Raw genomic sequence first — 23,618 nt, forward strand, 5'->3', positions numbered from 1 at the left:
CAGGGGGCTCGGCTGAGCCCCGGTCTTCCCTGTGCAGAGCATGAGCTCGGCCCCCGCGAGCTCACTCTGACCCCAGAGCAGTATTCGAATAATGGGAGTCAAAGGTGGAGAAGAGACAGATGAGAGGCAACAGGGGCCAGGATGGGATTCAGGGGCAGAGGCGGTACTAAGGAATGATGGAGCCAAATATCTGAACTACAGAGTCAGGAGACCCAGACTTCAGCAACCAAACTTAGAAGGGTGCCTGTCTGCCTGTCAAGATGGCAGGCTGGGGGTTGGAGTGGGGGTTCTGGGAGGAAGTCTGGGACACTGGTGGAGGAATTGGCACTACCCTGCTGTATGCATAAAACTCAGCTATGACTAGCTTTGTAAGTCATGGTGCTTTCATAATAAATGTATGTGGAAAGAAAAAAATGTTAAAAAATATTTTTTAAGTGGAACCTCTGTTATTAGTCGCTGTGAAGCTCTATTCCCAGCCCCCTTTTTTACTCCCATGGGGACAGATCATTCAGGGACACTGTCACCTCACAGCAGGAGGTGTGTTTCTGCCACTGGGGGCCAGTGACCAAAAGTTCAGCCCAGAGTGGGGCAGTAGGAACTCCTCTCGCTCACAATTTTCCTGAAGTGACCTGGGGAAGGGACAGAAATGCTGCTGCCCTGCACATCACCTTGTCCAGAGGTTGTTGGAAATGTTCATTCTGGGGAGTTGGTGTCTTTTCTGGAAGATTCTTTTGCCATCATACCTGAGAAGAAGAGGAAAGATTCATAAGTGCATGAGCATGTGCGCGCGCGTACACACACTCTCTCTCTCTCTCTCTCTCTCTCTCTCTCTCTCTCTCTCTCTCTCTCTCTCTTCAGGGCTGCCTCTGGGCTCTGGGTTGCTGGAGTACCAGCTGCCAGGCTCTGATTAAGAGTCATGGGGCACGCTCTGTGCAGATATACCTGTGCATTTATATGTACTTATTTTTACATTGGTGTTTCTGCTCTTTGTGCTTATTTTTATGTGTCTGTGTACATATGCTCTGTATATACATATGCTCTTCTTCGTTAAAATTAAGGATCATTTTCGTATGAATGAAATTGTGGTTTTCCTTGCCCAATTGACTTTGAGAATATAAATTCTGAGGGCTGGGCTGTGACTCGAGCGGCAGAGCATGTGTGTAGCATGTGCAGGACCCTGGCTTTGATCAGGGGCACCACATGGCCCCCCCACACCCCAGCCCTGCCAGGAGTTGCCCCAGTGGCCCCCAAGCACCCACCCACCTGGCCAGGGTGTCTCTTGGTGTTGCCCTTGGGCCCCCAGGGTGCTGTTGGGTTAGGACGGATGGAGTGGCGAGGGAAGGGATGGGATCGGAGGGAGAGAGAAGAAATTAAGAGAATTAAGCCCTTCCTCCAAAAAGCAAAGGAATGAATATCTTCCATCCCTCTTCTCCCCTCCCCTCTACAATATCACAATAAAATGGTGAAATCCAGAGATTATATCTCCACTCGGCAGATGGTGAGATTGTTAGAATAAAATAAAACCACCTATTCAGCCAAACCGTTGACAGGCTTAAAACTCAGGGTTTTTAAATTTTTTTAGTTTGTTTGCTTTTTGGTGGTAAGTGTTTTATTCAGATAGCCACCTTGCATTTAAAAACAAATCTTAAATACAAATGAATCATGAGCAAGAGAAACAGTCTCCTTCGGTCAGGGATAGTGCTGTTCATCGAAGACATTAGATGAACATTCCCCTCCCTTCGGTTTTTATTTATTTTTATCTGGACACTGTAGCTTACAATGCTGTCTAATTTTAATTGCTTTGAATTTTTGAGGTAGAAATTTCAGCCATTCCTCAGGGACATTCCGTAAGCTTTCAAGAGTAAGAGAAGCAGGCGTTGCGTTAAAGCACATGGCGCATTTCGGGCTGGACTGATAGGACCGCAGGTAGGTACTTGTCACGTAGTTGAACCATGTTCGATCCCAGCATTCCAGATGATTCCCTGAGACCCACCAGGAGTGATCCCTGAGCACAGAGGCAGAAGTGAGTCCTGAGTAGTGCCTGGTGTGACCCCCAAACTAGAACCAACTTCTTTCTCTATCCCTCTCTACCTTCCATCCTGCCTCCCTCCCTCCTTCCCTTTCTCCCTTTTATTTTGGAAAAAAAAAAGCATATTCCATATTTAAAGCATGTGTTGCGGTGTTTGTGTAGTTTTCAGTAGCATTCAGTACAATAAAGATAAACGATGAGCTATTTAAATTATATAGATATATCATATATTTTTTAAAAATAGCCCCTTGCAGTACACCATAGAGACAGCTTTGGTACATGAGGGAGCCTGTTGTCGGTGCTGATCTCAAGCTGGTATGGACGCCCATGTGACCAGCTCTTACCGGATGTGGATGTGTGCTGCTTTCAGAGAAGGAGCATCCTTCCCCATTCTCCTTCCCTCCAGGGCCTGGCAGGAGCAGCCTTGCAAATGAGTGAAGCCTGGGGAGCCTCTGAGCTTGGGGACCAGTGACCCGCGGCGGGGGTGGGGGTGGAGGGTTGTTGCAGGTATGCTTGAGGCTGCCTGCCTCTAACTCTGGGTGCTGTGTTGAAGTGGGGAGCCCCCGGGTGCTGGGCTGCTGTGCTGGGGTCTGGGAATGGGCACGAGGCAGCCTGGGTGGCCTCTTTATCCGAGTCGGGGAAAGACTGCTACTGCTGTCTTTATCCGAGTCAGGGAAAGATGGCTGGAGGCCTGGGGGAGGGCGCTCTCGGGGTTCTATCCCTCACACTCCATGTGGCCCCCTAAGCCTGCCAGGAGGGACCCCTGAACCCAGAGCCAGGAGTAAGCACTGCTGGGTGTGACCCCAGAACAAAAATGTGGATTCACCCCAGGGGACAGAGAGGATAGAGAAGGAAACAATTGAGGAAGGAAAGTAATGGGGGAATGTGGGCGATGTGAGGGAGGGAGGGTAGAGCTCACCCAAACCGTAGACTCAGCAGCACCGAAGATGAGAGGCGGTCTAAACCACAACCGCCAAGCTCTGCAATGTGCCTCTCAGGGTGGCAGGCTGGGCTGGGCTGGGGGATTTGGGAACACCGGTGCAGGGAAGTTGACTCGCAGTGGGATTGGTGCTCAAGTATGTCTAGAATGCAACTATCAATAATTTTGTAAATCACAGTTTTATAATGAGATTTAAAAATAATCATGGCCTCAGCTGATATTTAGTAGCGCTGTAGCACTGTCCTCCCATTGTTCATCGATTTGTTCTAGTGGGCACCAGTAACGTCTCCATTGCGAGACTTGTTGTTACTGATTTTGGCATATCAAATACGCCACGGGGAGCTTGCCAGGCTTTTCTGTGTGGGCGAGATACTCTCAGTAGCTTGCCAGGCTCTCCGAGAGGGGCGGAGGAATCGAACCCGGATATTTGGTAAATGGTTTTAAATGCTTAAAATAGAAAAAAAAAAGTTCGGGTTTCTTAAAAAAAAAAAAAGCCAGATTTAGTGCATGGATGGTTTAGCCCCACGTGAGTTGAGTTCAGAGCAGAAAAGGCAAGAACCCAAGCGTCCAGCGTAGCCTAACAGACCACATCGGGGGATGGTCCTGAGGATAGTACCAGACTCCAGCCGTATGACTGACTCCACACCTCACGCCATTGTTTTCCCATGACCACTGATCACTCCACTCCCTCCTGCTTGGAGGAGGGTGCCCCAAAGACTGGGGTGCTGGCCAGACAGGGATAGGGAGGTCAGCAGAGAAAAGAGCTTGGGAGCCACTGCCGAGTGATTTGCACCCAGGCATCACTCCTGGGGGAGCCCGGGGCCTGCCTGTGGTTGCAGGGCTCAGAGCAGGTGCCGCTGCATGCCAGGCCAGTGCCTTCATCCCTGGACACTGTGTGCTGGCCTCCTTGCCTTTCTGTCTCCATAGGAATCTTTCCTTTGTTGTCAGGGAGTGTCTGCTCTGTTCCATCTACACGCACAGTGTCTGTCTGTGTTTTTATTGATTTCTCTTCATGGTGCCAGGAGTTAGGATGTGGGCCTCCAGCGTGCGGTGTTCGTGCTGAGTCACTGACTCTCAGCCCTGGCTTCCCTCTGGAGTTAGATCCAACGTTGGTGTACCCCCAGTGTGGCTCTGGATTTTTCAGTCGCGTTCTGGTTGCTGAAGCCATCATCTTGTGTTTATCTTTCTTCTTCTGGGTTCCTTTGTTTAACATGATATCTTCCAGTCCCATCCATGTTTCAGTGAATTGCATGATTTCATTATTTTTCACAGCTGCATAGTATTCTATTGTGTATGTATACCACATCTTTATGATCCACTGATCTGCTGTTGGACATATAGATTGATGCCAAGATTTAGCTGTTGTACTGCTACAATGAGAAATGGTGCTTCGGCACATTTTATTGAGCTGTTCATTCTCTTACTTCCCTTACTCAGAGATTCTAGTTATGCACACACTCACGCTTTCTCCCTCCTTCTACCCTCCTGATGCCTCTTCTCTCTACTCCCTCTTTCCCTTCATGTCTGAAGATATCGCAGCATGCAGTTCATTGCAGGCTCTATCTCACCCTTGACTGTACTTTCATCACTGTTAGTTAAAACTCCTCACTGGAGACACCAGTGATGGCCTCAGTGCGAAATGAAGTAAAACTTTCTCACGTCAGACCTTCCTTGTCTTGGTGCTATAGTGGACAGTGACCTCATCATCCTCCTTCCTTTTGGGAGTTCTGTATTTTGTATAGAATTTGTGTTTGTTCAAGCTTCTGGCCATTGCCAAGTTGGATTTGTTTCCATCTTCCTCAATGATTGTCCTTTTTGGTGGCTTTATTCATATCCAAGTCCAGTCGTGACTCGGAAATCTCTAATTTTGGCCCCATTGTTTCAGTTTATGGGGTCCAGTTTCTCATTATTGAACATCCCCCTGAGTCTGTCCCTCAAGACTCCCGTAGCTACACTTGTGCCTGGTTTCTTTCTCTCAGATGCCACATTTCATCATTACTCCTTCCTCTGTTCTTTTTGTTTGGTTTTGTTTTCTTTTATTTTATTTATTATGCTATTTGTTTTGTTGTGTCCAGGACTTCACACACTTTGTGGTGGTGCTGGCCGGGTTTCTCACTCACACACACACACACACACACACACACGTGTATCACTGGGTGCCGCACTCATTTACTTGTGTGTTTGCGCACATCCCAGCTCCAGTGCTCACCAGGGGGTGCTGGGGTGCTCACGTGCTTTGCCTGGAGATTGTGCCCTGGAGCTCACACATGTTTGCAGGATTGTCAGCCACAGAGCCAAGGGACTGTGCTCGATGCCTGTGGGAAGCACTCGGGGTCAAACTCCTGGCCTCAGGCTTGCAAGACTGACACCTTTCACCTCTCTCCTTACCTTTTTATGGCGGCATATTCATTCAGCCATCACTCCCACTAACAGCTCCCTGCGCTTTCCAGCCACCCACTAGCAGTCGCCATGTGCTAGGGTTTTGCTTCATAAATAGGTAGTTCTCCTGCCTTCTCATCTGCCCGGTATCACTACTTCAGTTCTCTCTCTGTCTCTGTCTCTGTCTCTGTCTCTGTCTCTCTCTCTCTCTTTTTTTAAGGGGATCACATCTTGCAATGCTCTGCACCCTGACTTCAGTTCTCTATTGCTCTCCTTGACTCCTGTATTAACTTTCTGTCTCCGTCTTGGTTTCCCGGATTCTCTCACCCTAAATCCACAGCAGAGATCTGTCTGCTCTCCTGAATCTGATGTCTTTTGTCTCACAGAAATCATGGTAGTATATCCTTAGTACAAGGCTTGGCACCCAGTTCCTTACTTGACACCTTTAATAACTTTAAACAGAGGCTGGAGAGATAGTACAGGAATTAATGTTCATGCCTCGCGTATAGCTGACTCTTGTTGGAATCCTCAGTCCTGTATATGGTTCCCTGAGCACCTCCAGAAGTCACTCTTGAGCACATAGCCAGGAATAGCCCCTGTACACTGCTGGGGGTGGCCCCAGACCTTCTTGTCATTCCCCAAAGCAGAGAAAAAAAAGAAAATGTACAAAATTATAAATAGACGGTGAATATTGTTGGGCTGGAGAGATGGTTCGGGGTGGGAGGGGACTTGCCTGAGAGGGACTGAAGCCGGGTCGATCTGCAGCGCTGCTAGTCAGAGTCCCCCAGCATCACCATGAGTGATCCCTGAACAAAAAATGTTCAGTAACTTATAGCTGATGATTACGTTATTTGGAGTTTGGTGGCTGGGGTTCCTCCCCTGCCATTGGTCTTTTCTGTTGACCTTCTCTTACTACTGTGCATCTCTTGAGGTGCTTACGTTTTTCCTTTGGGCCATACCCACCTGGGCTCAAGAGCTCGCTCCTGGTTCTGTGCTCCAGAGTCACTTCTGGTGTTGTTCATGGGATCCCATATATGGTGCTGGGATTGAAGCCTGGTAGACCATGGGCATGGCGTCCTACCCACAGTGTGATCTCTCTGCCCCAAGACTTTTTCCATTTTGAGCCTACCTCCAGTAGGACTTTATCCGTTGAACTTAGTTGACCTGTGTTAAGCACTCTAGCCAGAGAGAGTCTGAATCAACTTTTTCCAAGTGGCCTACAAGTATCTTATTTTCAGGATCACTGCATTACTTTCGTTGCCTTGATTGTTCCCTGTCTAAGGAGAAAATGTGAATTTAATTCCCGCATCCCCCTGCATGCAGGAACTTGATTATCGATGCTTGCAGAGTGCTCATTTACCTCCAACTGGGTCTGGGCTGATGCGGGCAACCTTTCTGTCATCTTTCTATGCCTGTAGGCAGGACTCCCCCCACCCCCATCTCCATCCTGTCCTCTCACTAAAGAGTCAGGCTTTAGGGGAGTCTTGGATTTAGGAATATCTGCTTCGGAACCCTTGTTGCAAAGGTCTCAGCTTTTCTTACATAAGCCCAAGCCCTAACGTGGCTAACAGAGTTAGAGCATCTCAGTGACAACTTGGGGGTAGATTGCTTTGGTGTTCGGTTCCGTTTTTCAATTTTGAGCCCTGGAAGCTGCCTTTACTTTCTTGGGAATTCACCTGTGTTATTTTTTTCCCCCTTTTTGTAGGGTGGAGGGTGGGGGGTTGGGAGTGGGGGTTTAGGCTAATGTATGGGGCCACACCTGTCAATGCTTAGGGATTACTCCTGGTGATGCTCTGGGGACCACATAGGATGCTGGGGATTGAAACCAAGTGGGCTGTGTGCAAGGCAAGCGCTCTACCCATTGTACTATACTATCGCTCCAGCCCCCCACTGTCTTTTTTTTAAAAGAATGTTTGTTGCATTTTCTCTAGCATTTCTAGGGAGGTCTTGCTCAGTCTTCCGGCCCTCTGTACTATCCTTTGGGGCTTCAGGGTCGAGACTGCCTCTAGTTCTAAGTACCTTTAAAAAAATGATAATTTTACTTCTTGTTTTTAAGGAATTCTAGATGAGGTTATAAATCCAGTCCTAGAAGTTCTGATGACTGGAGGAAACAGATGGACGTGTGAGGACCACCCTGGGATCCCTTAAGGGTTGCCAGTTCTTTTCTGGATCCTCGTTACACTGAAATAAGAATGATTCCTTGGACTTGTCCTTTTTGTCAAAGGAGTGTTTGGCGGCACATTCCCCCCTTCGCGTAGCGCCAATTCTCTCCTGATGGGATATTTCTTCTTTCCTGCCTAGAACCTAGGCCTTTTAGCCTTTTAAAGGAAATCATTTCTCTGCAGCCAGCAGAAAATAAGAGCGGGCCGCTGAAATGTGGTGCCGGGCTCTTCGGCAATTTCCAGTCCTAATAAAGCCACAACTTCGCCTTTAAACTGTTTCTCTTGAAAAAAAATCCAAAATTATAGGTTGTCATTTGCTTGATGGGAGTCTATACATGATGAATGTAAAGCAATCAAAATATTATGAAACTGAAAAAGCTAAATCAACCTTGAAATGACTGGTTTGGAGGATTGTGATAAAATATGACCAACCTCAACCGCCCAGCCCCCGGCAGAACCCACGGTGGCCTATTACCAATTTGATGCATTTTCTTCTGTTTTCTTTTTTTCTTCCTCTCAGATAGACTTTACAGAGTTGTCAGATAAATAAACATACTTTCATGTAAAGTTTCTTATAACATTGTACATTCTAATTAGTACTTCTGATGGACTCCCCTCCACCCCCCCCGCCATGTTGTATATTAAATTCCAGTTTCTTCCTCCTTCAGTTGTTTCTGTTATAGAACTGCAGTGAACAATTACGTGTACTCATTTTTTGCATCCCCTCTCTCCCCCCCCCCACACACCCAGGAGCCAGAGAGATAGTACAGTGGATAAGGTAATTGTCTTGCACACAACCAGTCTGGGTTTCATCCTAAGCACCACGCATGATCCCCTGAGCCCCAATGGAGAAGTAAGCCCTGCACACCACCGGGTACCACCTTCTTTACCCAAATGTATTTAGAATAAAATTATTCTAGAAAAAATTACTGGGTAAAATTGCTTTCATGGTTTTAAGACATTCAGCCCAGAGTGTCAGATTGCCCACCAACAGCCCATTGCCAGGCAGCATTCTTCAGTCACTGGTAACAGTCTCAGGCGTGAAGGTTGAAAACCACTAGTGCCCCTCCTTGGTTACAGCTGTGGGTCTGTGGGCCAGTGTGCAGGACAGGTGCTAGCCTGCAGGTGGAGAAGGGTTAAGGGTGCCAAGGAGACTTTTATCTAGTTTCTCACCAATCTAGCAGACCAATTGCATCTGCTGTTGTATCTAACCAGTGGACCCACAGGACAGAAGAGTGAGACTAACGCTTTCTGGTTTGCCCACAGGATATGGTGCCCGCCATCGTAGATTACTGCCTTCTTCTACAGCGAAAGTGAGTATATACATTGCCTGTTGGATTCGGTTATTTTGAACCAGATTACCTCTTGCTTATTTAAGAATTTATCACTATGACTTCCATGAATTTGGATACGTTTTAAAATTTTTCAAATTTATGGCAATGTGGTTCTTTAAAAATCTGTAGTCCATTTACCTAATAAAAATAACTTTTCCCCAAAATAGATACTTGCCAGAAAAAAAAATGGTGTATGTATTGGGGAAGAGGGGGAAAAGGAATCACGTGCTTCTGTAATACTGTTCCAAACAAAAGAGCCTTTTTTGTTTAAAGCACATAGTAAATAAACTCTTGAGTAGGCTTTGTTTGTTTAGATAGTAATTATATTAATTGACCAGCCTTTTCACAGTTTTTTCACACTCACAGTAAGAGTTGCTATTATAACTGCATTGCAGGTTTTAAGACCTTTACATTAGTGCATTTCATTTTTATCGCAGCTTCCCTCCCTTGTGTAGCATTGAGCCATAGGTATTTTTATTCTCTTTATTTTCACACGGGCAGTTCTAGAAGCAGAAAGTGATTAACTGACTTCTGAAGCTCACTCACCTATGGGGAGCAGGTGAGATTTGAATGCTGCAGCCATCTTCGCTCCTGTGTGCTTCCTCTGAACCATTAGCACACACAACGTCATTTTCTTATGAAGGCACCGTAATTTATAACGATCCCATACAACTTTTAGAATGGTCAAGACCAAATGTGACACCTAGCAGATTCTGTCCAGACCCTAATCAATATTGTCTTGATTTCATAAATTTGCAGCTATACATACATACATGGGCTGGAGCAATAGCACAGCACGTAGGGCATTTGCCTTGCACGTGGCCAAGCCAGGTTCAATTCCTCCGTCCCTCTCGGAGAGCCCGGCAAGCTACCGAGAGTATCCTGCCCGCATGGCAGAGCCTGGCAAGCTCCCCATGGCGTATTCAGTATGCCAAACACAGTCACAACAAGTCTCACAATGGAGACGTTTATGGTGCCCGCTCGAGCAGATCGATGAACAATGGGAGGACATTGCTACAGTGCTACATACATACATACATACATTTATATTTATATTAACCATTAAGGTACTTTAAACCATAAAGAGGTAGGAGCATGCTTTGAAAGTACCAGTGAAGTCTATCAAGAGAGTAGTTCTATGCTCTGTGAGTCTTTTGATTAAGGAAGGAACTGTTAGATTTTGCTGACTTGGGGCTCCATAGTCAGCTGGTGTTTTAGCATTAGTGTACTTACAGTTATTCAACATAATATATTTTCTTTATGGTCAGAATCTTTATGATAGTCTAAGGGAGTTCTTCTCAGGCGTGAGTGCAAGAAGTATGTTTGCATTTCTGAATGACTAGTTCACTTTTAGTTCACGGACAGTCACTTGCATAGCTGATTACCACTGCCAAGAAAGCTCAGAGCCATGATGTGCTGATTTCACCTCGTTATTAAAATCTGCATGACAAATACATTTTAAGTATTACAGTTTCATCCATCTTAACAAATGTATGTGCCTGTGTTGTTCATACTCCTACCAAGATGTATAGTATTTCCAGAAGGTTACCTCAATAAACTTTTCTTCTTTCCCCTAAGCAACCACTGTTTGGCTATCTATTGCCATAGATTAGCTTATTATGTTGTAGAATATTATTTAAATTGATTGTATAGTATGTATACTTTTATGTCTGGCTATTTTCACTAAGCAAAATATATTTGCATGTATTTGTACTTGATTTATTTTGTTTTCACTGCTACTATTCTTTTGAATATGCTACCGTTTTTTTTTTTTGTCTACTCTCTTATTAATAGAAACTTGGGTTACTTCGAATTTGAGGATATTGTAAGTAAATATACCATGAGCATTTTGTCACAAAGTTTGTGTGTGTGTATGCGTGTACATGTATATTTTTATTTCTCTGGACTCTACAGCAACGGATCACTATAGATCACTCTAGTATATGGCAAATAGATCACTGTAATAATAGATCACAGTGTAGATGTATATTCAGTTTTTGAAGAACTACCAAATAATCTCTCCAAAGTCTGCATCTGACCTCCATACTAATAATGAATGAAAGGTCTTTGCATTCATTATAGATCTTCTTTTGTGTTGGGGGAGTGGGAGAAATGGATCCCCAGCTATGACTGGAAGCCCAGGGCTTGGGACCCCCAGGAAGGCTCACACTACCTGTGTGGGCCTGACGGCAAGGTACATGGATCTCCAGATGTTAGAGAGCTTCCAGGGCCACACCTGGAAATGCTTTCGAGGGGACATGTGGTGCCAAGGATAGAACTTGGGGTCTCATGCATGCAGAGCACGTGCCCCACCCTCTTTGAACTATCTGGCCTCGATATTCTAGGTCTTCTTCATTGTTTGGTCTGGTGAATATAATGGGGGAAGTATCTATGCTTTAGTGACTTGGGAGGTGTATAAATTTGGACTCTAACATCCTAGGTCTTTTAGTTTTCTCTTTTTCTTTTGTGTTGGGGTCATACCCAGCGGTGCTCAGGGCTTCCTCCTGCCTCTGCACTAAGGATCACTTCTGGCGGTGCTCAGGTAACCCCATGGGGTGCCAGAGATCAAACCCCAGGTTGCCACATGCAAGGAAAGTGCCCTTCCTGCTGTACCAACTTCACTTTCTCTTTCTTTACCCCACTTTTCACACTTACTGCCTGTTTGTGCATTTTTTTTTTTTTTGGCATCACATCCGGCGATATTCAAGGGTTACTCCTGGCTCTGCACTCAGGAATTTACTCCTGGCAGTGCTCCGGGGACCATATGGGATGCTGGGAATCGAACCTGGGTCAGCCGCGTGCAAGGCACACGCCCTACCTGCTGTGCTATTGCTCCAAGCCCCCATGTTGTATTTTTAGACAGTCTCAGTGGTTTGTAGGTCAGTTTTACGTATTTTATTTCTCATAATTACAGTATAAGAGGTGATGTCACCCTCCTTTTTAGACGAGAACATTGAGCTCTACAGATGTTCCCAATATTAATAAATGTCGCAATCAACCCAGAGCTTCAAACTGAAGTAATTATACATGAGATGAAATCAAGTACTCAGAAGACTGAATTCTGTCTAGTCGAGGAGACATTATCGTCATAAAATGGATTATTTCTGCCTAGGATGGTGCCTGGCACAAAGCTGTTTATTTCTTGATTCTGGAATCAGTAACTTTGTCTCCTGCTTTGGGGGGGGGGGGTGGATACTGTCGTGATCTTGAATGCTTGGGTGCTCCCCATTGCTTGACCCAGAAGTGGCCCTACTGGCGGTCCTGGGGTGGTCTGCATCCGGTGGGTGGCACACACCGTATTCCTGCCACTGAGAGAAGCACGGGTTATGGGTGTGGCCCGGGGCCCAGTGTTTGCTCTTGTGCTCTAGAGTCTGTGCTTGCTTGCTTCTTGCCACAACTGCCTCCCCACTGCCCCCTGACATGTTCCAATTCTGTGCACAAGCCTTAGCTTAGGAGGAAAGGGGTCAGGTGTGCCCCTCGGCCAGCTTGGAGTCCATATTTACATCATCTCTCAGTCTCCTTCCATCCTAAACATGCAGTGTTGGAAAGGTGTATTAGAAGTACAGACGTTTGCTGACACAGGACAGTGTCATCAATTTTAAATGAAGGATGTGTGACTTTTTTTTCTTGGAGTTGCCATGAGGAAACATTTAATTTGGTTTTAAATTATTTTTGGATTGAATTTTTCATTAAAGCACTGGGATTTACAAAGAGATTCACAGTCGGGTGTTAGATGTACAGCCTTGCAGCACTGATCCCACCACCAGCATTGCTTCCCTCCACCAGGGTCCCCAGGTTCCCCCTCTGCGCCCACCCCCCTCAGCCTGTCCTCTGGACAGGCACCTTTCTACGTTTAGTTGTTCAAGTCTGGCTCTCTTGGTTTGAGCGTTGTTGTCTCTGGGGTTTGAAATTTTGGTTCTGTCATTCCGTAACGCCACCTTTGTACTGACTCCCTCCCCCCAGCCCCCGTTGCTTCTCATCTGAAGGAAACACATTTCAAACGGTCTGTTCCCTAGGCCGAGCTGAAGTGGAAGAGCTGTGGGATGTGGGGTGGGGTGGGTCCCTCACCCAGCAGTGCTCAGCACTGACTCCTGGCTCTGTGCTCGGGGATTACTTCTGGTGGTGCCGGGGGTCGAATGAAGGTCGACTCCGTGCAAAGCAAGCGCCGTGACCCCTGTACTGTGTCTGACCCCTGCTATGGAGGATTGTCAGATGTGGCTTTATTCCACTGTGGTGTCTTTCTCCCTCTGCGTACGTATTCTCTTTATACCCTCTTCTTTGGTATTTGGTTCCATGAACATCTAATGTCTTCTCTTCTGCATTCCCAAATTTTCCAAAGTTTCTGGTGACATCAGCATTGCCTTAAGGCGTGCTCACATCGTGTATAACACAGGCACAGTCTTCTCAGAAAGTCTAGGACTGAGCCAAGATTAGGCCACTTCTGCATCTATAATCATCACTTAGCAATCTTCATCCCCGAGCGAGCTTTATATAGTAGGATCTTCTGATTGAGTACATTGCTTGCCTGTCTGCCTGGCTTCCTCCCTCTCTCCATCCCTGTCTCTCTCCCTCCCTCCCTGCTTTCTTTCCTCCCTCCCTTCCTTCTTTCCTCCCACTCTCCCTCCCTCTCTCCTTTCCTTCCTCCCTCCCTCCCTCCCTCCCCCACATGGTTCTCAGGGGGCCCAGGGCCACTCCCAGTGATGCTCAGCCAGCCTGACTGTTCAGTTGATGCTCAGGTGGGAGGCTGCTGTGCTCCCAGACTCTGGTTCCAGGGACCACGGGGCCACTCCAGTAGTGCTCAGGCCTCCAGCACTTGTGGTAAGGCGTGTGGTGCTGGAGATAAAACCAGGTCAGTCTTGTGCAAGGCATGACCCTAATCCCTGTACTGTTTCCTGACCCTGAGTACATGGAGCTTGTCTTTCGTCCTCTTATTTCCTCAGAGCATGCTGTTTATGTAGTCTGCACTGCAAGTTTCTGGACATTTTTCAGTTAACTCAGTATCACAACCACTATTATACTCTAGTCTTTGTTACCTTGTGGTGTAATTCATAGAATCCCATACCCAGAGTAATACAATAATTGAATTAGTATGCAGATGTATTTTATTCATACTTAATTCTTTTATAAATGTAAATTAAAAAATATTATGACAGTACTACATCTTTTTTCTATGTGTTGTGGGCATCTTTTTTGGTTTTTTTTTTTTTTGGTTTTTAAAATTTGTTTGTTTGGTTTTTGTTTTGGGGCCACAACTGATGGTACTCAGGGCTGACCCTGGCTCTGTGCTCAGGGATCACTCCTGGTGGTACTCTGAGAACCATAAGCTGTGCCAGGAATCACACAGGTTGGTCACATGCGAGGAAACTGTCTTATCCTTTTACTCTCTCTCCATCCCTAAAGTTTTATCTGATGCTTATTTTCATATTTTTTTCTCTGTTGCACTAATTTTATTTCAATTAGGCATTGTGTATTTTTAATAACATTAGTTGAAAGATAGAGTGTCTTAAGGCTTTTGGTAGCATATTTGCTGAGTTGTCATTTTGCCCACGCAACAATAACTCTAATTTCAGTTCATTTAGAAAATGGGTCCCGTGTTTACTTGAACTACAGTTGTAATTTTGAGCAGTGTTTATTAATTGCTGCTCTATGATTGTTAGTTGTATCCCAATAATGCTGAGATAGAGCAAAACACAGGTTGTACATAAAAGATCCGAGTTCTTAATCACTGAAAGCATTTCTCCAAAAAGAAGCCATCTTTCACATGACATGTAGAAGTCTGATTAAAAAATATCTGTGGGGAATGGAGAGATAGATAAAGCAGTGAGTAAAGTGGTTTTCTTGTATACCCTGAGCAGGGTTTGATTCTTGGCACCCTGCTTGGTCTCCTGAGCACTGCCAGAAGTAATTCCTGAGTAGAGATCTAGGTGGAAGCCCTGAGCATTGCTGGGTATGACCCCCAAAAAAGTCTGTTGGGGGTCAGAGCAATAGTTCAGTGGGGAGGGCAGTTGCCTTGCACGCTGCCAACCAGGTTCAATCCTCAGCACTCTGTATGGTCCTCTGAGCCCACCAGAACTGATCCCTGAGCACAGATCCAGGAGTAAGTCCTGACCACTGTGGGTGTGGCCCCCAAACAAAAAATCTCTGTTAAAGGGATGGAGTGATAGTATAGTGAGTGAGGCATTTGCCTTGCATGGGTCCTACCCGGGTTCTATCCCCAGCGTCCCATATGGTTCCCCCGAGCCTACCAGGAGTGAGCCCTGAGCAAAGAGCCAAGAGTAAGCCCTGAACACTGCCAGTTCTGGCCCCCAGACAAATGAAACAAAAACATTTCTGTTAAATACAACAGGAACCTGAAGTGGCCTTTGTGTAGCAGGTCATCTTGTTTAAATATTAGGATTCTTATTTGAGAAGCATAAAGATCTGAATTATCAAGCATGACTGCGAAGTTAGATGTTTTGGATACGCCTTTTGGAAAGCTGCATATTAAAATGTTAAATATCAAAGTTAGGGATAAAAGGTACCATGCCATTTAAAAATGGTATAGCAGTTGCTTTGAGATGTAATTTACACATCATAAAATTCGTCCTTTGAAGTGGGTTAGGTTTTAGTAAATTCAGAGTCATGCAATTACCACTTCAATTAAGCCATTTCTCTTTAAAGAAAATATTTACAAATTGTGATACTTGTATTTGAAAACAAAGCGTGTTGGATGTAATTTCTTTTCTTTTTTTTGCAAGGGGTGGGGTTCAAGTTCACACCTAGCTGTGCTCAGGCTTGTCCTGGAGGTGCTGGGGAACCATATGTGGTGCAGGCCCCCAGATCAGCAGCTAGTTTAGGACAGTATGCTGTGCGAATGGATCAAACCGGGCTCACTGCATGCGGCGTAGACAGCTTCACCCCTGTGCAATCTCTCTGGCCCCTGAATATTATTTCATGAAATTTCCTTGACTTTGCCCTTTAGAAGGAAAGAGACCAGCCCGCATCAACCTTGGATGTATTGCACCCCACCTATGTTTAGTGTATTTAGTATTTTGTTCCGGTGCTAGGTTTAATATAGACTAATTGTTAGCATTTATGTCCTCTCTTCACACACATTTGAATTTGTGAACATTTTCTAAGCTATGCCAAGATTTTTACAGTTTTTTTCCCTCTTAAATTATAAAATTGATAGTGCTTAAAGTGAAAGAATGTGGGTTTTTTTTTCTCTTATCATTTTGAATTTATGAACGATTAACTCCAAATATCTTTAATATGAGTAGAATGTTAAGTGAAAGGATGTCTGCGAAGACCTCATGTGGGGCCCTCTATTATTCCGAGTGGGTTTTCTGTTCCCCGACTAGAGGAAGGCTGTGCCTGAAGCAGTAAACGGCAATTTTGAAGTTAGCCCTGGCAGGAAGGAAAGTCAGCTCCCTGGAGGATGATACCCCCACAGAGCCAGAAACACCAGGTCTGGACATTAGCGGGGATGTTCTCTGTGCCTCTCTCCTCGGAGGCTCTGATGCTCTCGTAAAATGATGTGAACATGTCTTGGAATTATGCATGCTGTTTATTTTAAGGTAGACATGGTACACATATCCATGCTGAGTCTCTTCTTCTCGCTGCTTTATGCTGGCCTCTGACGGGTTAAGAAAGAAGGTGCAGTTTTGCCATTAATCTCACCAGCACTGCATGCTGCTGTTTGTCACAGAAGTGTCTTATTTGTCTACTTTTGTGCTCTGTTGACTGAATTTTTTTGCTCCTTAATTTTCCTTCCCAGGGCATTTTTGTGCTGAACTAAATGTATAATTATCTTCCCTGGCACGTTGTTTTCAACAACACATTGCGGAGAGCAGGGGCTAGCAAATAGGGCATTTTTTAAAATGCATTAGAGTTACTCTGTTCCTCTGACTTTATCTTTCTTACAGCATAGCTTCATTAATCTCCGTTTCTTTTACTTGGCTAGTAATTGGTAATCACAAAAAATGTGATGGACTATTGATTAAAGTGAAACTAACTTGAAAAATACTCTTATAAATATGAAGCAAAGAGGAAAATGATGGGAAAATTACACTGTGGGGATAAGGGGGGAAAAATCAATGGATATGGATTTCTCCCCAGTATAGCACATACAGTGTTCATTGAAAAATGGCACTGGTTCTGGTGTGGTTGTACCTGGTCGCCGTTATCCTCTGTCACCTCTAGGACTTCACGTGAGGGAGGACCCCCGTTAGACTCCTTTCAGAATTTTCCTTGACCTTTTCATCGAACTTGTATGGTCAACTGCTTCTGTGATGAGCCATCTACTCCCTTTCCCAGTTAGCATGGTACACATATTCAAAAGGTTAAACATTTAGTAAAAAACAAATACTGTGAAAAGGCAGATCGAGTGAGTACAGTCTGGAATGAATAAATCAGTGGCTAGTATAAGACAACTAATAAGAAACAGCTAAGAGGACGAAGAACCTCCGGCTCCGGGCACATCTCTTTGATTCCACTGTTCTTCCTGCATTAACATATGCCTCAGAGACCTGGGCCCTACGCAAACAGGATGAGAACGCTATTCGCTATTCGGGTCTCCCAAAGAGGAATCGAAAGAGCTATGCTTGGAGTATCACGCTTCACTCAAGTGAAAGAAGGAATCTGGAGTTCCGACCTCCTTCGACAGACAAGAATCAGGGACACTGTCTCGTTTGCCAAGGCATCTAAAATCAGATGGGCTGGACACGTAGTGAGATTTGAAGACGACCGCTGGACTAGAGCCATTACCGACTGGATTCCACAGGATGTCAAAAGACCGCGTGCGCGCTCACCTATGAGATGTTCAGACTTCTTCGTCAAGAACCTGAACTGTCAGTTTGAGACTCTTCATGTTCCTAGAACAAACAGATGCCATTAGGCTACACTAGCACACGGCGGGGATGGATGGAGACGTTACTGGCGCCCACTCGAGCAAATCGATGATTAACGGAAGTCAAGTGATCAGCTTCTTTCCCCATCTTTGGATAATCTTACAGTTCTTGTTGAACTTTTTGAGTGCCTTACATATACATGAATATGTATATATATATGTATATATATGTATATACATGGTATTTATTGTTCTTCTGACAATTTTGCTTTGTGTGACCCTCTCCAGTTCCATCCAAGTTGCAAGATTCAGTACAAGACTCAGTACAGGTTCTAGGCCAGAAAACTAAGTTCAGATTCTATCACTTGTTAACTCTCTGACTTTCAGTAAGTAACTGTTTAGGCTTTCTTATTTCTGAAGGGAAAAAAAAAGAGAGAATTGGGAGAATTCATTAAGATAGTGTATATAAAAAGATTTTTACAGTATAAAGCGCTATGCAAATATTGTCACTGTTTTTAATAAACTTGTGGGGAAGTTGAAATATGAAAAAGATGAGCTATACTTAGCAGACTGAACTCAGTGAATTCTTGCAATGTTCCTAAAACTGTTGTTTTTTTTTTTCTCTCTTATTTCAGGGATCTTTTATTTAGTCAAATGTATGACAAGTTAAGTGAGAATTCAGTGGCCAAAGGAGTGTTTTTGGAATGCCTGGAGCCATATATTTTAAGTGACAAATTGATAGGAATCACCCCGCAGGTAATGAAAGATTTGATCCTTCATTTTCAAGATAAGAAGTTAATGGAAAATGTGGAAGCCCTCATTGTGCATATGGACATCACCAGCCTCGATATTCAGCAGGTGAGTTGGCCATTTCTTAAGGTGTGCGTCATTTCTTTGTGGATCACATTTACCCTAACTAACCAGCCCCACTCTGCCTTCTGTTCACCCCAATTATGTGTTAAGTACTGTGTGTGTGTGTGTGTGTGTGTGTGTGTGTGTGTGTGTGTTGGATGAGAGTGATGGGAGTGTGTGTGTGGGTGGGGGTCACCCCCAGTGGTGCTTGAGAACTATCCCCAGTTCTGTACTGGGCATGGATTGCAGGGGGGGGTGGTGTTGGGAGAGAGTAGGGTGGTATTAATTGGTTTACTACATGCAAGGCAAACACCTTAACCCTTGCACTATCTCTCCTGTTCTATTAAGCACTTTTGGAAAAATATCTTAGAAACTCATATTTGCCAATGTGCTTCTTAGGGAAATTCTCCCGCTTCCCTTTGGTTATTTTATGTTGGGGGAGGGGGGAATTGTCAAGGAGAGGAGGCATACCTGTTGATGTTCTAGAACAACTCTTGGCTCTGTACTGGGGGGGTCACCTTATGCTGTGCTCACGCTTGAGTCTCCCACATGTAAAGCATCCTTTCTAACCCTCTGAGCTCTCTCCAGCCTTGGGACAGTCTTCTGGGTGACTTTCCCCGAACGTTCCAGTGTGTCCTACACAAGGGTGTGGACATTTCCTCATGGAAGAGTTCAATGTAATAGAACCAAACAGAATATGGCCAGTTAAACGTTGCATGTTCACAAAGAATAAGATTAAATTGCACGTGATTTTTCAGCCTGTGCCAAAATCATTAGCTGAAACTCTCTAAGTGTACATTTGAGAGTTTTAGATTCCATACCTAACTATGAATTCAGCCAGTCATCACCTTCAATATGAGCATCCATCAACAAGAACATACTTTCATATACCAACAAGAAAGATGTCAGCATGGGGGGTGGGTCATTCCAGGGCAGAACAGGGAAGGACTTATTTTTGTTGAAGGTCCTAAGGAATCTTCAAAGAGAAGATTTCCCCCCCCCCCCAAAATGGTAAACAAAATAGTGTTTACATTAAAACTTGCCAGACAGCTTCATTTAAAACCAACAGCAAATCATGAAATGTCATGAAAAAAAAAAAGATAAATCTCCTTGAGTAGTTACTAAATGAAGATTAAAATTACTGCACTAATCAGCAAACCCCAGAAGAAAAATAAATAGTACTTTCATTTCCTTTCCTTAAGTTTGTATTGCTCTTCAAAGTTAATGCGTGAAATTGATAAGTTGTGGCCTTATTTCACAAATGTTGTGGGTTTAATGGCACACTCACAGGTGCCTTGTGGCTTGAGAAATGAGGTGGATGATGATTCCTTTAAGAAGATTAGAAGACTGGGATAGATCTGAACTTGGGGGACCAGAAATCAGATCCATTTTGCTATTTTATTTTAGGATAGCTACTAGCCATTCAGTAAGTGGTTGGAAATAAGGGTCAGGTAGGGCTGACATAAGTTTGTCAGTAAATAGATCATAAAACTGGCCAAGCAGAAGGGTGGGAGAAGAGATTCTAGAACCTTCCTTCACTAGAAAGATCCTGTGGCACCTTGCTACCATTTGTCCTCTTACATCTTTAGCTATATTTGTTCTTTCCAGTCTCTGTGCCTAAACTCTTTTTTCTTCTGCTTACTCTAAAGATAATAGCAACAGAATATGGGAGCTCTTCAAGTCATCTCTGTTCCTCAGAAATATTTTCTCCATCCTTCACGTTTTTTTCCCTCTTAGGACCTTTATTCGTGCAGCTCTGGCGTGTACAATCCTGAGTTTCCACCTCTGCCTTGGCTCACGTCCACGCCTTTAGGTCCTTCTCAGGAATTGCCCCCTGAAACCTCAGATAGTGATCAAGTCTCTTGTCCCACCTGTCACATTTGTGAATGCCCTTCCCAAGTTGTAATTCATACTCCTTTTGGTTCTTGTCCCTTCTTGTGGTGAGTGCCTCAGGCAAAGGGAAGTCGTGTCGTGATGGACACCAGGTCACAAACATCATGGTGTCTCCAGAGCCTAGGAGAGGGCTTGGGGCTGGTAAATATTTGTAGATCATTGGCCACTGATAAAATGAGTGTGGAAGAGGGGCAGATAGAGAAGAAATACAATCAAATGCCAGAGTGTATGTCCAAAAATAGATTTGGTATTATTGAAAGTGGTACTGAGGGCTGGGTGGTTGGCTCCAAGGACCTGGGCTGCTGCTCCATGTGTGGGGACGCTGGCTTCAGTCCCAGCACTGGGTGGACCCCCAGGCACTGCCCTGAGTGACCCTCTGAGGATCCCTGTAGTGACCACAAAGTAAGTCGTACTAGAGAGGACTGAGCCTATGTTCACCTTCTCTGGCTTAATGACTGAGTACTTCCATTTCTTTTAGAGCAAGAATACAAAAATTTAGGGAAAATCCAGTGTCTTGTTTATCCTTAAAATTATTTTTTTCCTTCCGTTTGGTTTTTGGGCCATACCCAGCAGTGCTCAGGTCTTAATCCTTGCTCTGTGCTCAGGAATCACTCCTGAGCTGGGGGAACCGCATATGGTGCCAGGGATTGAACTTCGCTTGGCACCGTATAGGGCATGTCCCAACCCACTGTACTGTCTCTCCAGCCCGTTCTTAAAATTTCAAGAGAAATAGTTGTTGAGACTTAGCAAATCATATGGACAAAGCAACTTTTCCTTTTTCACAGGTGGTTCTAATGTGTTGGGAAAACCATCTATATGATGCTATGATCTACGTCTATAATAGAGGCATGAATGAATTTATTAGTCCAATGGAGGTAAGATTCCCCGGCTTTAATATCGTCTATTAATATTTTTTCTGTTTTCCATTTGGTTTGAATAATTTAAGTTAAATCACTTTAAAATTTCATGTAAATGTATCATATTTGTACCCTTTTATTTTTTTACTAGTAGTATTTATTTCACACCTTTAAAAAATCTGCATAAGTATATATTTAAATCCCATTTAATAATATATAACGTTAAAATAATGCTTACCTATTAAACTTATGAGTTAATTTGAAGACTTTTGGATATTATAATATCTTTTCCAAAGGGTATAAAATTCACTAAGTATACTTCCGGTATATAATACCATCCTTCTGGGTAATGTTGTTTGTAGGTCTGTTTTGCTGGGTAAGGGCTTTAAAATGGTGGGAGCCTTTATTTGTTAATTGTTTGTTACTTTTTCCAGTTTATAGTTTCTGAACCATCATCTCATTCTCCTTAACATTTTTTAACATTAAAAGAGCATCGGAAAAGTAATTGGGCTTGTTTTCGAAAGAGCCAGACTTTATGCTTTAGAATTTGAGGACAGATTCATGAGTAATGAATCATGGGGACAGTGTTCTGCCACTCACTGCTTTAAGAAGTGATGAGCCACCTGGCCCAGAAGCTCTCTGCTGAGGACATCGTCCAAGTTTTGTGTCTACTTAATGGCATCTAAAACTTGGTTCAGGGGCCGGAACCATAGTGGGTAGGATGTTTGCACGTGGCCAAACCAGATTTGATCCCCGGCGTCTGTATGGTTTCCTGAGCACTGCCGGGTGTGGCTTCCAAAATAAAACTAGCTTTGGTTTTACTGAGTCATTTTTGTTGCAGGCTTTCATTTTGGAGGGGGTGGTCCCTGGGGCCTCACCAGCTGAGTGGCTGGGTGCAGTGCTGTGGTGTCTCTGGTACCAGGGACCACTACAGCCACCCTGTCAGTGCTTGGGGGCTTCAGGGCTACACCCAGCCGTGCTGAGTGCTCTGGGGGCTGTGTGATGCGGCCACCAAAGCCCTCTGTGCACATGCCTCACTATGTATACTGTCACCTTTGTACTCTCCCCCAACCCCGATTGCAGGCGTCCTAAAGGACATTCACCTTGAGTGGCAGTTCCTCCAATCAGTAACTCCCCCTCTCTTATCTCTTATCAGGAGAGCACAAATTCACCTGCACGGCTCTCATCTAGTCATTTTTCAAAATGACCACTGGAGTCTGCTTCCCCTGATTCAGATTGTGATTGTGAGGGTCAAGGAAAATATCCTTTACACTTGAAGATTCTCAGCTGCTTCCCTGCCTCAGACTTGCCCCCAAAAGAGCTGTCAAAGGCCGCAGCAGTGAGGTCCTAGGCCCTTCCGCTTCATGCAAAAATGTTCTGCCTTACTCCGGACCCATAAATAGGAAGAATTAATGTGATTTCTAGTTTCTCTTAAAATTATTCCTGAAGACAGATGCTCACTTGATACATTCAGTGTTGATAAGAACGATTGCTGGGTTTTCACTATTGTTGCTTTTGAAGTTTTTGTTTTGTGGGGTCATTTTTCCCCCTCTAATTCCTCGGGTCTGTCTTGCATTTGTACCCCTGCATGGCAGATGGAACCCTGGGCTCTGGAGGTTGCCTTGTTTTGTATTTAGAGTAGTTTTCAAGTTTAATGGCTTTCAGCAGGAACTTGATACTTGTTATTAAAGAGTCATTTGGAGATTTTAGCAGTGGGAGGTGAGATGCACCCTGTGGTTCCTCTTTTATAATTCTCTGCCTGTAGGGGAATCACTTTCCAGTGTTTAAAAGTTCAGTTATTTTTGTACTTAAAGAGCTCTAAATTAAGAGGTGGAGTTCCGCCTTTTGAAATTTTCTAGATTTTTCTAGAATGTCAGACAGTGCTGTCATCTTTAAGTTGACTAATGTAGTATCTGAAAGCTTTCCTCAGTTCTAGTTTGAGTGCTCTTGAGGTAAAAGTGTTTAGTGCCTGGTGTTTGGAAGAAAATATCAGGTCCCAGTTGTCTGGAGGTGGGGTGGAGGGAGATGAGTTTGATTTTTTTCAGTTTTTAGTTTTTTGGTTTGGGGGCCACATCCGCCAATGCTCAAGGGTTCCTTCTGGCTTTCCACTCAGGAATTGTTCCTGGCAGTGCTTGGGAGCCCAAATATTGGATGCTGGGGATAGAAATCTGGGTGAGCCATGTGTAGGGCAAGCGCCCTAACATTGTATGATCTCTCAGGCTCCATGGGAGATGACTTTTACTTAATTAACAGCTGGCGATATTAACAGTTGAAAGGAGGCTTATTCACACTCAGTGCTGTGGCACTCACTGGGTAGTGATAGCCTAAGGCCGCATGGTGCTGCA

At 44.5% G+C, this 23,618-nt stretch overlaps 1 protein-coding gene across 2 annotated transcripts in view; it reads left to right on the forward strand.

Moving 5' to 3' along the window:
• Positions 1-23,618, forward strand: part of VPS8 (VPS8 subunit of CORVET complex) — a 257,750-nt gene that overhangs the window by 78,256 nt on the left and 155,876 nt on the right. For both annotated transcript variants that reach the window (XM_056121586.1, XM_056121585.1), the window contains exons 21-23: positions 8,777-8,823; positions 18,307-18,529; positions 21,202-21,291. In XM_056121586.1, coding sequence (XP_055977561.1) covers positions 8,777-8,823; positions 18,307-18,529; positions 21,202-21,291 — 360 coding nt within the window. The remainder of the gene's footprint in view (positions 1-8,776; positions 8,824-18,306; positions 18,530-21,201; positions 21,292-23,618) is intronic.

This window comes from Sorex fumeus, unplaced genomic scaffold, assembly GCF_029834395.1.
Source record: "Sorex fumeus unplaced genomic scaffold, SorFum_2.1 ptg000044l, whole genome shotgun sequence".
Taxonomy (NCBI): domain Eukaryota; kingdom Metazoa; phylum Chordata; class Mammalia; order Eulipotyphla; family Soricidae; genus Sorex; species Sorex fumeus.